This window comes from Squalius cephalus (genome assembly GCF_949319135.1).
Source record: "Squalius cephalus genome assembly, chromosome: 13".
Lineage (NCBI taxonomy): Eukaryota > Metazoa > Chordata > Actinopteri > Cypriniformes > Leuciscidae > Squalius > Squalius cephalus.
Genome location: NC_137134.1, coordinates 5,692,232 through 5,707,654, shown reverse-complemented (window position 1 = coordinate 5,707,654; position 15,423 = coordinate 5,692,232). Strand labels below are relative to the sequence as shown.

The window sequence follows — 15,423 nt, the reverse complement described above, 5'->3', positions numbered from 1 at the left end:
ACAGTATGCCAACAGAGCAGTATGTTTGAATACATAGTAGGCAAAAAGTCTCCGGATGATCTACTTCTTCTGCCGAGATCCTGAAGTGTGCATTCGATGGACACTTTACTATCCCATGAGGCCACGGGAGGGGATTTATGAATGAAGGTGAAGAGACACAACTGACGCAACATGACAGGTCACATGACAGTGACAACATGGTTCAAATGTAGTACCTACTCATGCAATGTCATAGGCATGGATACTTTCCCACTTCTCTGTTTTTTATGTTAAAATACATTTTCTTCGGTGATCTTACTGTGACCAGAATATGACTCTTTCTTTCTAACATAAGTAAAGTATGGTGTGACTCAAGGCTCTGTTTTAGGTCCTCTGTTGTTCTCCTTGTACACACAGACACACTCTCTAAAGTTGCCTTATCTGTTAGTTCAACTTTTAAAGGGATAGTTCACTTTGAAATTAAATTTTGGTATGTTTTAGCTTACCTCAAGGGCATCCAAGATGTAGGTGTCTTTTTTCACTGTCACTGTCTCAAAGAGCATGCACAGAGTCCAGATTAAAACAATTCCCCATCGTCCAAATTAAACAATTCCCCATCGTAAGTACACATTGATGGCCTAAGACACGAAACGAGCGGTTTGTGTGAGAAAACGAACAGTATTTATATTGTTTTTACCTCTTATACACAGCCACGTCCAAGTGATCTGAGGGCGCGGGCGCATCCTGGTGTGTGTCGTGTGCGCAGACTGGTGCATAGATATACATACACTAGATGTCGCCTTGGCTACGGCAGTTCATTGGAACGAATGTCTTTAAGGCGTCTATATACATCTAGTGTATATATATCTATGCACCAGTCTGCGCACACGTCACACACCAGGATGCGCCCGCGCCCTCAGATCACTTGGACGTGGCTGTGTATAAGAGGTAAAAACTATATAAATACTGTTCGTTTTCTCACACAAACTGCTCGTTTCGTGTCTTAGGCCATCAATGTGTACTTACGATGGGGAATTGTTTAATTTGGACGATGGGGAATTGTTTAATTTGGACTCTGTGCATGCTCTTTGAGACAGTGACCATAGACCTGCATTATAGGACTGACAGACAAGAACGGTTTGACCTAAAAATATCAAAATTGAAACTACTGCGGAAACAAAGACACCTACATCTTGGATGCCCTTGAGGTAAGCTAAAACATACCAAAATTTAATTTCAAAGTGAACTATCCCTTTAATGCCATAGTTTAGTCATAGTCTATCTATGCCAAAATAATTATACTAATAATAATAAGAGAATAATAAACTCTTTCTTTAGGTCTCCTCGATTTCATCTCAAATCATATGAGGTAAAAACACACCGGCAAAACATTTCACAAACGTATTGATCGCTGGTTACATCACTGCCAGGATGAATTCAACAAAGGACTCATTGAACAGACAAAACCTGAAAAGTTAATCATCAACTAGTGTGTTTGGTTAAGCATTAGACGTGTCTCTCACAGCACATCCAGATCGATACTCTCGCTGGATGGGGATTCAACTACAGTTTTTGTATGCATGTTAGCTGCAGTATTGTACTGAATGTGCACTTTTTAAAACTATCTATTTTTAAAAACTATACATGCAGATATTATAATTTTAATAAAATTAAAGGCCGCTTAAGAGATAAAAAACATTTAAAAAACAGTTTCTATAGACATTTTATTGTACATTCAGCGGGACACTTTAACCTTATTTAAGAGAAAATAGAAGTAATTATGAATTTATACATATAAAGACATACCTTAAGTCTGACTTAAAAACACTCTAAAGTTAAGCTAATTCAAATTTTAATTTAAACTATAGTACATTTTCATTTAGTGTCTGAAAACATTATATTCAGTTCACATTTAGTACATTATTTTAAAGTGTATCATTTACATAGTAAATACTCTAACACTTTATTTTAGGATCCAGTTCTCATTATCACTATTTGCTACTGGCTGCTTATTATCATGCATATTACTAGGATATTGGCTGTTTATTAGTATTTATAAAGCACATATTAATGCCTTACTCTGCATGATCATATTCTACATCCCTTAATCCACCCAATACCTAAACTTAACAACTACCTTACTGACTATTAATAAGCAGTAATTAAGAGTTTATTGAGGGAAAAGTCATAGTTAATAGTTAGTTAATAGCCAGTCAATAACAAACTAAGGAAAACATAGTTTTAAATCCCAAAGCCCATGTTAAGCTCCTGTTGGGAAAAAAGCGGGAATTTCCTTCCTGTCCACTACAGACAAATGCCCTGTGTCACTTCCTGTGCAAGTGCTGACACGTTCCTGGCCCTGTGGAGAGAAAGCAGCTCAACTGAAGGATCAAACGGACAAATATTAAGCAAGAAAAACAAAGCCTCAAGCTCGCATTAGCATCAGTAACTGTAAATCCTCTAGACGCGGTTTGATTGAGAAACGCCTAATTCTAACTCATGATAAAAAGTAAATTACATAATGCATCAATGCATTGTTCTGATAGTCTCAATCACATCTTTATGCCAAAAGTCTAAAGTCTGCAGGTAATAACCCAGGACTGTGGGCTCTAAATAGCATCCTATCCCAGCGTCAGCAGATGGAGAAGTGAGAGATCACATGGGTGGAGGAGGGGATCAGCAAACAACACTATCTAGTGTAAGCACAGTACCTGGCACCACACGGCACCCACAGACGCAAGTAATCACCACACCATTATTCACAGCTAGAAATATCACCACATCAAACCAGTATAGACAGTGTTTTTGTGCTTTGTGCTAAGAGTAAGAGTCTTGTCTGAAAAACACTAAGAGTGTAATGAAGAAGAGCTACAAAATAACTATAAGATAAAAATCGAATTCAGCATTTACAAACTCATTTAAATCTATTCCCCAACTAGTGAATGATGGACGTAGTTTGGAGAATATTCTAAAATAATGTTTTAAAATTAAAAGCTATTTTGCATTATAAACATGAGAAAATTCAGTATTCTCCTCATCCATCAATAAATGTATGACCTTTATCCTTTTGTATAATTACTATCATATTTTGTTTATTACTCTGGACTATTATTTAATGCATGTACTCATATTTATCTATGAACATTTACCTTTGTACCATGATGTTGCTCCAGTGGCCCTGTCCATAAGTGTATTTCTGTCTATTTAATTACTGAATTTTGTATATGTATCCCTTTTATCCTTAGTGTCTTGATAATATGAGGAAATATCTGTGCTGCTCAGGAGAAAGTAATGACTGAACAGAGAGGATTCATCCGGTCCAGGATTGAAACCCACAAGCTTTGTGTTGCCAGCCCAGTTACTGGTCAGCTCATATACTGTATAAGTGTATTAGCTGTAGCTGGGAGTCTCTGTGGCTCAATGGAAGTGTAGGATATAAAGCTAGTGAACATCAGGATGGGTTTCCATTTTAAATATATAAATATGGTTAAAAAATTGAGGTATGAGAATTATTTTGGCATAGACTATGACTAGACTAGGGCATTAAAAGTTGAACTAACAGATAAGGCGACTTTAGAGAGTGTGTCTGTGTGTACAAGGAGAACAACAGAGGACCTAAAACAGAGCCTTGAGTCACACCATACTTTACTTATGTTAGGTTTAACATATCTGTTTACACAAAGTGCTAGCAAAATGACTGGTAGGAAGCCATTTAGGCTAATTTCCGTTTATAATTATGGCAACATAATTCTCCAGACGGTATAGTAGAATTTCTTAATCACTAGGGTCTAATAGACTCTACTAGTTCTAGTAGAGATTCAATCATGATTGTAATTTATAACTCTAAAAAATGTTGTGTTGTGGTTTCTTTATAAGCGGTTTAACAACTGCCATTTGGACGGTTCTTGGCAAATATCCTAATGATAGGGATTTAATAATGCTGAGAAGGGCTTTCACAACTTCAGAAACACCTCTTACTGCAGCTTTGTGTGTATAATAGAGTCTAGCACATCCTGATGTATAATAGTGAAGGACTGAAGTGGCAAATTCAGTTGCAAATATCCATGTTTTTGATCTCCTCTGTGTAGAAATTCCCTCCTATTCCTCTTTTTGTACATATATCCTTGAAAACTATAATGAAATGCTCAGTGATTCCTGATGGGAAAGTTCTCAAGAATACTGAAAGATGTCATTCTGTGACCAAATGATGAGACCGAGAGAAAACATTGTGTTTTCTAAAGCACTGTTTAAACTGGTGGGTTGTGAAAATGGTTCACATGTCTTTTGATAGGGCCAAAAAAACACACAACAAAAACAATGCGAAATGCAAATGCTACTAACCATCCCATTGCAAATCAGGTTTATTAGCAAAATGTACAGACTTTCAGTCTGAACAAATGAACAATGAACCAAAAAGTAATTTAAAGCTAAAGTAATTGAAATAGCTCAGCACAACAAATGTTTCAAGTGGTTTCTCCAAATTATCATTCTTCTGACCCTAAATTTCTGACTCTAACTCCACCTAGAGCTTTAACTCTACATACTCCAAACTCGGCTCAGACCTTCAGACTGTTCTGACTCGGTGTGCTATAACTTTTCTAACCGATTGGACTCACGGTTTTCCTAAAAATGACGATTAAAACTCAGAAAAATCCCATTGACTTTCATTGCAGAATGTTCAAATTGAGCCAATACGGTGGCCCAGTAGTACACAACACAAAACTCAAATCTAAACTCTCTGAAGCATTAGAGTAAATTCTATCTATCTATCTATCTATCTATCTATCTATCTATCTATCTATCTATCTATCTATCTATCTATCTATCTATCTATCTAATCTTTATTTTTCTTTCTAACTAATCTTTTTCTTTTTTTCTAACTATTCTTTCCGACTAAACTTTAAATTTCAAACTACTTTAAACTTCTTCAAACTCTCTGGTCCCACTTTCTCAAGCCAACTTAAAGTTTGTCTCAACAAACTTTTTTTTCTAGTTTTGATTACAACTGTAATTGACCGTTCGCAAAGACCCGCCCAATTTAGTTGCTATGTCCGACAAGCCACGCCGCTCTCACGCCACACCATGTTCTCACGCAATGAACAATACATCGCGGAGCAGAGACACTGACAACGCGCTGACAGACAGGACAGACCAGGTTACTTTTGAAAGAAAAAAAAAGTCTCAACTTTCAAATTAGGTCATTTATTAATGAAATTTAAACAATATAAATACCATTTTGTGGCTCTTTAATGTGTCTGACAGATCGCTGTAGAGCCTCAGAAATCTTTCCCATATAATTTCTTACTGATGTCAAAGACATTTTCACTCATTCAAATCATGTTAAAATAAATGTGTACTCAGACTAATTAATGGTGCTTATATCAATAATATTAAGATATTACGTTTGTTTTGTGGTAAACCTGACAAATGTACCATTAACAAATGACATGAACTCACCCTCAACTTGGACACTAGATAAATCAACAAGCATACAATAATGCGCAATAATTATGGTGATCATAAATGGGTTGGTCTAATGTTTTACTAGCATCATAACTGATTATAGTGGGAAAAGTTCTGTGTGTTTATGTGTGTGTCTCTTTATATTAGTTTCTATATTTGACTCTCTATGTATATTTTCTCAGACAACTAAGTAAATGTACAGGCCAAAATACTTTTTATCTCCTCTAATAATGTGGTGTGTTATGTCTGGTTCTCATTAACAGAACTTTGAAGTTCCTCTTTTTATAAAAAAAATTTTTGGCTTCCACAGCTTATGAAAAATTTCTCAGTGATTTTTGCCCATACAATGAAAGTCAATGGGGTCCAAAAGAACATTTGACCCCACTGACTTCAATATTACAGACAAAATTTTTATTTTTTTTAAATCTTCTGTTGTGTAAAGTAATTCAGGTTTGCTACGATGTGAAGATGAGTGATTGATGACAGAATTTTATTTTTTTGGGTGAATTAGGGAACCCGTTCAAGTTCAGAGTAAAGAGAGTGATTTGATGATTTGGTGTTGGGTGTATCAATGATATAATCACGGGAGTGTGGTGTCAGTGCATACTTAAAATGTGCGTCACCTGTGTCCACTATCCCAAATATCTGAACTATCATGGTAACTGTTGCTCTGGGCAACACACGTGTGTTTTAATAATGCACATTGATCTTTCCATTGACTTCTATTGACTTCCCTCCCACCTCTGATAAGATTTCAGCTAAAGAGAAGTCCTTTGGACCTGTCACTCTTATCATTGGCCATTGAAGAACACACACCCTTAAAATGGGGAATGAGAAAACTTCTGTGACGAGATGTGTGAAGTTCAGATTGTGACGCCATGATACAATCAATGAAATAAACTTTTATAGGCCATACTAATTTATTCTTATATGATCGTATAATGTCATCAGGGTACTTTATTTAGATTCACAAAGGGGTCAAAGGAAGCATTCGACAAGACTAGAGTCATATAGTCATACATACTTTATATTTTATATCAAATGCATGTTTTGTTAAAGCAATTAGCTCCAACAGAAAACATACAAAGAGAACAACAGCAATGCAACAAAAAAAGTTGTAATAAACACAGTATTATGGACTTATTACACATTTATAAACTAAACATTGGTAATAATAGTCTTCATCAGCTCAAGAAACAATTGCTCCGAGAAGTATTATAACATTATCACTTTGTCATGATCCACTATCATGGATGATGGTTCATTTTCAAACTCTGAGCTATCCCATAATGCCTCTCAGTATCATTTTCATGTACACTGTAAAAAAAAAAGAATAAAAAAAAAGCCAGCTGTGGTTGCCAGAGATTGACCGTAAAAAATAAGGTAGCAGCATTTTAGGTTTTACAGACTTAACTTAAATTTACAGTAAAAAAACGTATTTCATTATCGGATATATTGTTAATTTACCGACATATGGAAGTACTAATATCTGTTTTGTACCATTGTAATACACTGACAACCACCAATCACAGCAGTGATGAGAGTCACATGATCAATCAAAGCTCATCACAAGCAGCTTTTCCACAAGACAGTTAATAGTAATGTATATAGAAGCTGCACAGGGCCATTCACATAAGCACTAAACACCATCATAACACACATGAAAAAAAAAAAAAAAATGCAATAAACATTAATTTAACAACATAAAACCCTAATGTACATAACTGATTAGAAAAAAACTAAGAAAAACTATGAAGAAAAAGTTATTTCAACAAAAATACATCAAATGTGAGGTATCAGGCAGGGAAATATCAATTTACGGTTTTTAACTGTAAATTATACAGTGATTCATTATTTTTCATGTCCAAAACCTGTAAATGTAATGGTATTTTACTGTAAAATGTACGGTTAGATCCATCACAGTTATTCACCGTATATAGTATGGAAACTTTCTGTTAACCAATTAACAGTTTTTCACTGTAGTCTTTTACCGTTAAAATCACGATAATTTTTGCAGTGTACATAAACAGGACAAACACTGCATTCTGGGCACAATGCTGTCATTAAACAGCTCATTGTTTTAACATGAACTTGAAAGATTGTGCTGAGAGGAATGAGGAGTGAAAGAGGAAACTCCCACAAAAGCAATGCAGCGACCCTGGGAAGTGAGCCAGCCCTGCGCTGAACACTGGACACTGGACAGCCGGGATCAGGGTGTGGGTCACCGTTGTTCACCCTGACCAGAGGATATATTTAAAACAGGCATTCAGCCAATACACACGTCATGAAGGGTCTTCCTCACACACTAGCAGTGCACAAGATCCACCTTAAAGACTCGATACATGCGGTTTCCTTTTAAAGCAGGACGTTTTGAAGGGTGGTATTAATGGGAAGGACATTTTCTGAATGGACTTAAGTATGCAATGAATACTTAAGTCAGTCTGGTTTAAGATTCTTAATTGTCATCAACTTTTATCCGTTTCCTGGATGTTCAATAAATGCTCACCTCTTGATGATTATTGTTGTCTGTGTTGTTACTCATGTCATTTTGTGTGTGAATTTAATTTCCAACTTATTTGGCGTTTATTTTAACCCAGCAATACAGTCATTTTTAAACAATAGTTGTTGGGTCAAACTTTGAACCCGATGGGTTTGTCCATATTTGACCCAGTGTTTGGGTTGCCAAAATGACCCGAATTAGGCTGTTTTTAACTCAGTATTTTTAGAGTGTGAAGAATATTTCATCCATGGAAACTTTCTATTCCACAAAAGGTTCTTTATTCTTTATAGTGGAACAAAGTTAAAATGTTTTAACTTAAAAAGAAGGTTATTTTAAGAACTGTTGACTTCTTCGTGGAACATGAAATGGTTCTTTCATGGCATTTCCAGCGCAAACCTTTAGCTTTGTTAGCGCAGAGACTTCACACTGGAAACTATAAAACTAAAACTAAACATATTTTTTATTGGCCTGTAAAGTCAAAGTCAACATTTATCCAGAACTAATGCTCTATGAAGGCTGTCTAAGACATTTGTAGCGTCACAAGTGTTTTAACTCTGTCTGAGACTTGGTCAAGGAACTAGTATGCAAGAAAACCAGTAGAAATGAAAATATTTCTGTCGTGGCCTTACATTTCGTGTTTTCAAGTCCAAATTCTGTTCTTGGTGTGTATAAATGTAGAACAGTCTTGTTTGTTAGCCGATTCTGAGCCGCAGAGGTGAGAAACTGTCTTTAGGATTGACAAAGTCACACAGAAACTTCTGTAATTATGACTGACTACTGTCGTTTATGGATAGTTGACATCTTCATGTCACATAGGTTACCTCTTATGGAAAAAGTGTGGCAATACCATGGTACAATGAAGGTATCAGATAATACCATGGTACAACTTTAAAACAAGAATAGCAGAATTGGACACAACCAAAAAATGTGGAAGTACAGGGCAAGAAAAAAAACATGGTAATGGCTAAAAGGATGTGGTACACTTTCCGTAAAAAATAAGTTAAAGTTAAAGTTAAAAAAGAGAACTTATTATGGAAATAATACACTTTAAAGGAACATACGTTGAACGTTAATAGCATGTTATTTGCAATTAACTGAAAATGTATAGTAGTTTGAATTTAGATTAAATGCAAATAGCTGAAATTTAGTGTGTTTTTATGACTTAAGTAGGACTTACATCCTTATATGTATTTCATAATTCGTCTATTGTCTTTGAAATGTGGTTTAAGTTACTGCTGAATGTACTGACAGGCATTTATGATAAACTAAAATATACCTTGATGTAATTTCTGATTAAAACTTGTCTGTCATAAATATATTTGTAATTACACATTTGTAATGAAGCAGTTATTAATATTGAATTATTTGTAATATCAAATAACAGACAACAGTTAAAATTATAACCAAGTTTACATGTGCTTTAGTATGTTAGTCAACAAAATAAGCGTACTTCTTTAAAGCATGATTATTGAAACATGATTTAAAATGTACTTAAGTAACACTTTTAATGTGACATTATTACACTGCTAAAAATGCTTTTCTCACTTAGTATTTTTGTCTTGTTTCCAGTCCGAAATTTCTAAAAATTCTTAAATCAAGAAGCATGTACTAGAGAAGTAAAATGACATAATATATTATATCTTGTTTTCTAAAAAAAGAAAAGAAAAAAGGTAACACTTTATTTCGATAGTCCACTTTAGACATTCTATTAACTATAAGAGACTTTGCAACTACATGCCAGCTAACTCTCATTAGATTATTAATAGACTGTCTGCTTAATATCTGCTAACACTTTATTTTGATGGTTCCCCAACAGACATTCTGCTGACTATAAGTAACTTGGCAATTACAAGTCAACTTATTCTCCTAACACCTAACCATAACCTAACAGTCTACTAATACTCTAATGAGAGTTAGTTAACATGTAGTTGCAAAGTCTCTTATACTTAATAGAATGTCTAAAGTGGACTATCGAAATAAAGTGTAACCGAAAAAAAAAAAAGAAAAAAAAAGAAATTAAGTGAGTTTTTGCTTAAAACAAGCAAAATTATCTGCCAATGGGGTAAGAAAGATAATCTTAATTCAAATGGAAAACAAGAAAAATACTAGTAATTCAAATGGAAGACAAGAAAAATAATAGTAAATCAAATGGAAAACAAGAAAAATAATAATAATTCAAATGGAAAACAAGAAAAATTATTGTAATTCAAGTAGAAAACAAGAAAAATAATAGTAATTCAAATGGAAAACAAGAAAAATACTAGTAATTCAAATGGAAGACAAGGAAAATAATAGTAAATCAAATGGAAAACAAGAAAAATAATAATAATTCAAATGGAAAACAAGAAAAATTATTGTAATTCAAGTGGAAAACAAGAAAAATAATAAAAAAAATAATCATAATTCAAATGGAAAACAAGAAAAATTATTGTAATTCAAATGGAAAACAAGAAAAATACTAGCAATTCAAATGGAAAACAAGAAAAAAAATAAAAAACAATCGTAATTCAAATGGAAAACAAGAAAAATAATCGTAATTCTAATGGAAAACAAGATGATTCTTCTTGCCCCATTGGCAGATCATTTTGCTTGTTTTAAGCAAAAACTCACTTAATTTAGATTTTTTTTTTTTTTTTTTTACAAATAAGAAAACAAAATATAATATCTTATGTCATTTTACTTCTCTAGTAAATTCTTCTTGATTTAAGAATTTTTAGATATTTGGACTGGAAACAAGACAACAATACTAAGCATTTTTAGCGGTGTACAAACTGCACGTTTAAAAGTGTTACTTAAGTGTGTTAAGAAACCGTCATGAACGTGACACTTTTATTTCATTAATATTATATTATCTGCAAGTTAATACTACTGTACATTAACTACAAGATTGAAGTACACTACATGTGCATTTCTTTTTCACATGAAATGTTTGTGAAATTTTACTGTTTTTTGGTGACAGTATTTTAAGGTGTCATTGTTAATATACAATTAAGTACTGAGTAATATTAATTAACGACATGTACTTACTATAGAGTTAGGGTAGAATTAGAATTTGTTTGAGGGTTAGTTGCATGTCATTTAGCATAATTTACTGTTATTACTGTGGTAAGTACATGTAACAAGGACACTGTAAGTGTTACCGTTTTTTTTTTTTTTTTTTTACTGTGTAAAATCTGTAATTGCTATTGAGCCAGGCAAACAAAGTAACATTTCAAACCTGAAAATCTGTCTGAAAAAATGAGGAAAAAACGCAATTCACATATCAAGAAGTGTGTTCATATGTGTGACTGATGCATTGTGCTTGCTAAGGTGAGGCCGCTGTGACTCAGTGCTGATAGTGTGTGTGGGGTCTGATAGTGGAGCAGGACACACCACAGTTACACATTTACAGACAAGTGCCTATAAATCCTCGCACACACTCACCTGCACCAGCACAGCCACGGACGCCTCACCCGAACAAAGGACTCCATCGTCACACACACCCGGTCCTGGACTAAACTTCACTCTGAATCATGTGTTCTGGAAACTGTGCCAAATGCCTGGGGATCACGCTCATCCCGCTGGCCATCATCTGTGTGCTCTGCAACATCCTCCTGTTCTTCCCCGGGGGGAAAGTGGCCGATAACTCAGACGACATCACAGACGAGGTCTTTTACCTGGGAGGAATTCTGGGATCCGGTGTGCTGGTGAGAGAAGTTTAACATCTCATCTCTCTACATGAAATGTCAGCGTGTCAATTTATGTGCACAAGGGTTTATGGAGGATTTATAAATTAAATTGGCTCTGTTTGTGTTTCACGAATGAAGCTCATTTTCTCTAAGCCTGTTGATTATTTGCGATATCGTGAGTTCTTTAAAGGGAGTGTTTTTATTTTGCTAAATGTTACACTATTTTTTTGGTCTTTGATTCAATGTAGAAAAGACTTTTGAGGCAAACCGTCACATTTAATGAATATACTGGGATGGTCTTTGTTTAGATGATCTTCCCAGCGCTGGTTTTCCTGGGCTTGAAGAACAACGACTGCTGTGGATGCTGTGGGAACGAGAGCTGCGGAAAACGGTTTGCGGTGAGGAAACTCCTCTTTAACTCGAACGAGGATCAGAAGTCATGTGACAAATGACATTTTCACGCCATTCCTCCACACAATGGCCACATTATTCCCGCCATCTGAGAAAGGCCTTTGCGGGTTAAATATTCGGAATATGCATTTTTATTTTTATTTTTTGCAACACACCGGCTATTGTTTTAAAAAAGAAACATGAATAAAATTAACAGTTCCAAACATTATGGAGACATTTAAGGTAAAAAAAAAAAGAATAAAAGTTGCTGCCTTACATTTTCAACTTTTCAAGTCATTTCAACTTAAATTACATTAAACTGACTTGAGTGAGTTGAATCTTGTATAGCCTAACTTAAAACAAATAAGTTGAAAAACTTATTCTGATGAGTTATGTAAAAACATATGTTGTCATAACTCATTGATCATATATTGGTGTGTTTTGATCCAGATGTTCAGCTCGATCCTGTTTGCCGCGGCCGGAGCTGTCGGCGCCGCTTACTCCGTGATTGTCTCATGTGTGGCCATTAATCACGGACCCAAGTGCTTCACAACAGAAAGCAGCAATGCCACCGATTACCAATTTAGCGATGGGTACGTGTTTATTTTCCAATTACGATCAAATCAGATAATAACCCAGTGGCTGTAATGTAACACTGTTTTATGTCCTTCAGAAACTACCTGTCCAACCACACGATGTGGGAGGTGTGCACGGGCCCCGGGGACATCGTCACGTGGCACCTGACCCTGTTCTGCATCCTGCTAATTACCGGCCTGGTCCAGATCGGCCTGTGCGCCTTCCAGGTGATCAACGGGCTGATCGGCACCATCTGCGGGGACTGCTGCGGCTGCTGCGCGGTACGGCCACGCTCACATTAACACCCAGCAGTTCACTTCACTCACAAACAACTGAGGAAACCCAGTGCCTTCAAATCATTAAGGAAATAAACGTCATGCTTAATTGAAAAAAAAAGAAGTAATGTGGAATTGTCAAGTTCAAATAACTTATTTTTTCAATTAAGCATTACATTTATTTACTCAAGAAAATTGAGTAAACCCGTTGCCTTAAAATTATAAAGTAAATAAACTTCATGCTTAATCGAAAAAAATAAGTAATGTGGAATTATTAAGTTCACATAACTTAATTTTTTTCAATTAAGCATTATGTTAAAAAAAATTGAGTAAACCCGTTGGCTTAAACACTGTAAAAAGTGAATAGTTGGATCAACTTAAAAAAAATACTTCAATTGGTAACACCTAAAGAAATTAAGTTTTCTCAACTTAAATTATCACGTTTTTCATGATAAAACATGATAATTTAAGTTGAGAAAACTTAATTTCTTTAGGTGTTACCAATTGAAGTAATTTTTTTAAGTTGATCCAACTGTTCACTTTTTACAGTGAAATTATTAAGTAAATAAACGTCATGCTTAATTGAAAAAAATGAACTAATGTGGAATTATTAAGTTCACATAACTTAATTTTTTCAATTAAGCATTAGGTTTATTTACTCAAGAAAATTGAGTAAACCCGTTGCCTTCAAATTAAGTAAATAAACTTCATGCTTGATCGAAAAAAAAAAAAAAAGTAATGTGGAACTATCAAGTTCAAATAACTTTTTTTTTTTTTTTCAATTAAGCATTACGTTTATTTAGCCTACTTAATTTTAAGGCAGCGGGTTTACTTTTTTAAGAAAGTGAACTGAACACTTTTTACAGTGAGTCCACAGTTAATATCTGCATTGACGGAGAGTTAGAGTGCATGATGTATGTGGATTCATGTAGCATTCATATCTATAACATGTTTATTTGTGTTTATCTGCAGGAATAAACCACTCGGAATGGACTTGGATCAATGATTCTTCAGTACTAATCTACGAATCATAAATCATGCATTGTCAACATTTTTCACCTCATGATTTTTATCTACACTGTTCAGATGGATGGTGTTTTCTTCCGTTTGCTGTATACAACATCGCCCGATGGCTGATGGCTTATGAAGGCAACAGATATTTGATATTGTTATATAAATAGGCCTATATAGGCTACGTATGATGTATGATACAGATTTATATGAACTAGGATATTCATACAGTATATATAATAGCTATAGTGTATTTCCTATTAAAAAGATATTTATTCAAACTGTAAGAGAATGTTATTTTCGTACAAGTATTTAGTCTTTTTTTAATGATGAAAGGGAGCGTGCACATATGTGAATTATTTGATTAAAAATTGAAAAACAGTTTCACTTTATCTCAGGAAATCCATTGCTATATTAGTAAAAGAATATTTGACACTTAATAAACTCTTGAATTTAAAAAAAACTCTTTGCTGTCCTTTGCATTTTTCCATATCACTCAGCAAAAAGTAAATCTTTTTTTTGACTTCTCGCTTGAGAAAACAGGAAGCAGAAGGACAGACAGCGAGAGGATCTGGGAAGCGCCGTGACAGACTCTGGAGATTTCAGGGTTACTTCACAAACAACAGCTGGCCTGTTGGAGATGATTTGCGTAATTTTCATATCTAAACATGCAATAACAAGCGCAAGCCGAAACTGTACTGACACGTTTCAGATAAGAGCTCTTACGTATAGGCTATTCTCATAGGCCTGTCCAAGTTATCGAGAGAAAGTAAATGTTTGTTGTTCCGATGATGTGTTATCAGTGTGTTTATGAGGGGAATGTTATTTTATGATGGGTTTATAGGCAACAGCTCTTCACACAGGAATGATTAACTAGATATGTCCCATGATGCATGTGGCTGATCCTTTATTACTGACAGATTACCCAATCACACTTTATTTGTGGCAAACAAAAAGTATTATAGTTGCATGATAAATGATTTGTTTCTCGTCAAATAGCCAGACCAGCAAATATAACTTTATGTGTTGAATATGTTTAGTATGAAAACAGCAACATTGCGTAATTACAAGCAGCTTTAGGCAAAGTAATTCCCCATGAAGCACGTGTACAGTACTAGTGTAGCAGCAGTTGCACAGTAAAACTAACACAAACGTAAAAATAAAAGTAGCCTACTTTAATAAGGCATTAGTAAAAAAGTGTTTAGCTAATTATTAACAGATCAGTAGTTTATGTACATTTAAATAGTAATTGGCCTATAAAAGACCATAATGATGTTTTTAAGTTTATATAATGACTCAATGCAGACCATCATAATTATTTGTCTTTCACTGATTTGAACTCTGGTACAGAAATCTCTGACTGCTCCAGATGTTGAGGTGATGCTGAGACCCCTGCTGGACATCTGAGGGACTACAACATTACTCTTTAAAGACCTTCAAAACCGTGTTTTCAATGCATCCGCTGTAAAAAGCTGTATAAAGCTCCTAGATCACCTATAATTTTCCACAGCTCATGTTGTTGGGAATTTTTTTGTCAACTGGAATTCCTTGGAAAGATATT

At 34.7% G+C, this 15,423-nt stretch overlaps 1 protein-coding gene across 1 annotated transcript; it reads left to right on the top strand.

Moving 5' to 3' along the window:
- Nucleotides 1-11,332: 11,332 nt before the first annotated feature.
- Nucleotides 11,333-14,317, top strand: tm4sf4 (transmembrane 4 L six family member 4). The gene is made up of 5 exons (XM_079891202.1): nucleotides 11,333-11,628; nucleotides 11,919-12,008; nucleotides 12,451-12,593; nucleotides 12,674-12,857; nucleotides 13,824-14,317. Exons 1-5 carry the CDS (start codon nucleotides 11,455-11,457, stop codon nucleotides 13,827-13,829), a joined length of 597 nt encoding a protein of 198 aa, XP_079747328.1. The 5' UTR covers nucleotides 11,333-11,454; the 3' UTR covers nucleotides 13,830-14,317.
- Nucleotides 14,318-15,423: the final 1,106 nt, after the last annotated feature.

What these genes read in the sequence shown, in the direction of transcription:
- tm4sf4 (XM_079891202.1), top strand. Translation starts at nt 11,455, where the DNA reads ATGTGTTCTGGAAACTGTGCCAAATGCCTGGGGATCACGCTCATCCCG. An exon ending in TTCTGGGATCCGGTGTGCTG is followed by an intron (nt 11,629 to 11,918) that starts GTGAGAGAAGTT and finishes GTCTTTGTTTAG; the next exon opens with ATGATCTTCCCAGCGCTGGT. An exon ending in GCTGCGGAAAACGGTTTGCG is followed by an intron (nt 12,009 to 12,450) that starts GTGAGGAAACTC and finishes GTTTTGATCCAG; the next exon opens with ATGTTCAGCTCGATCCTGTT.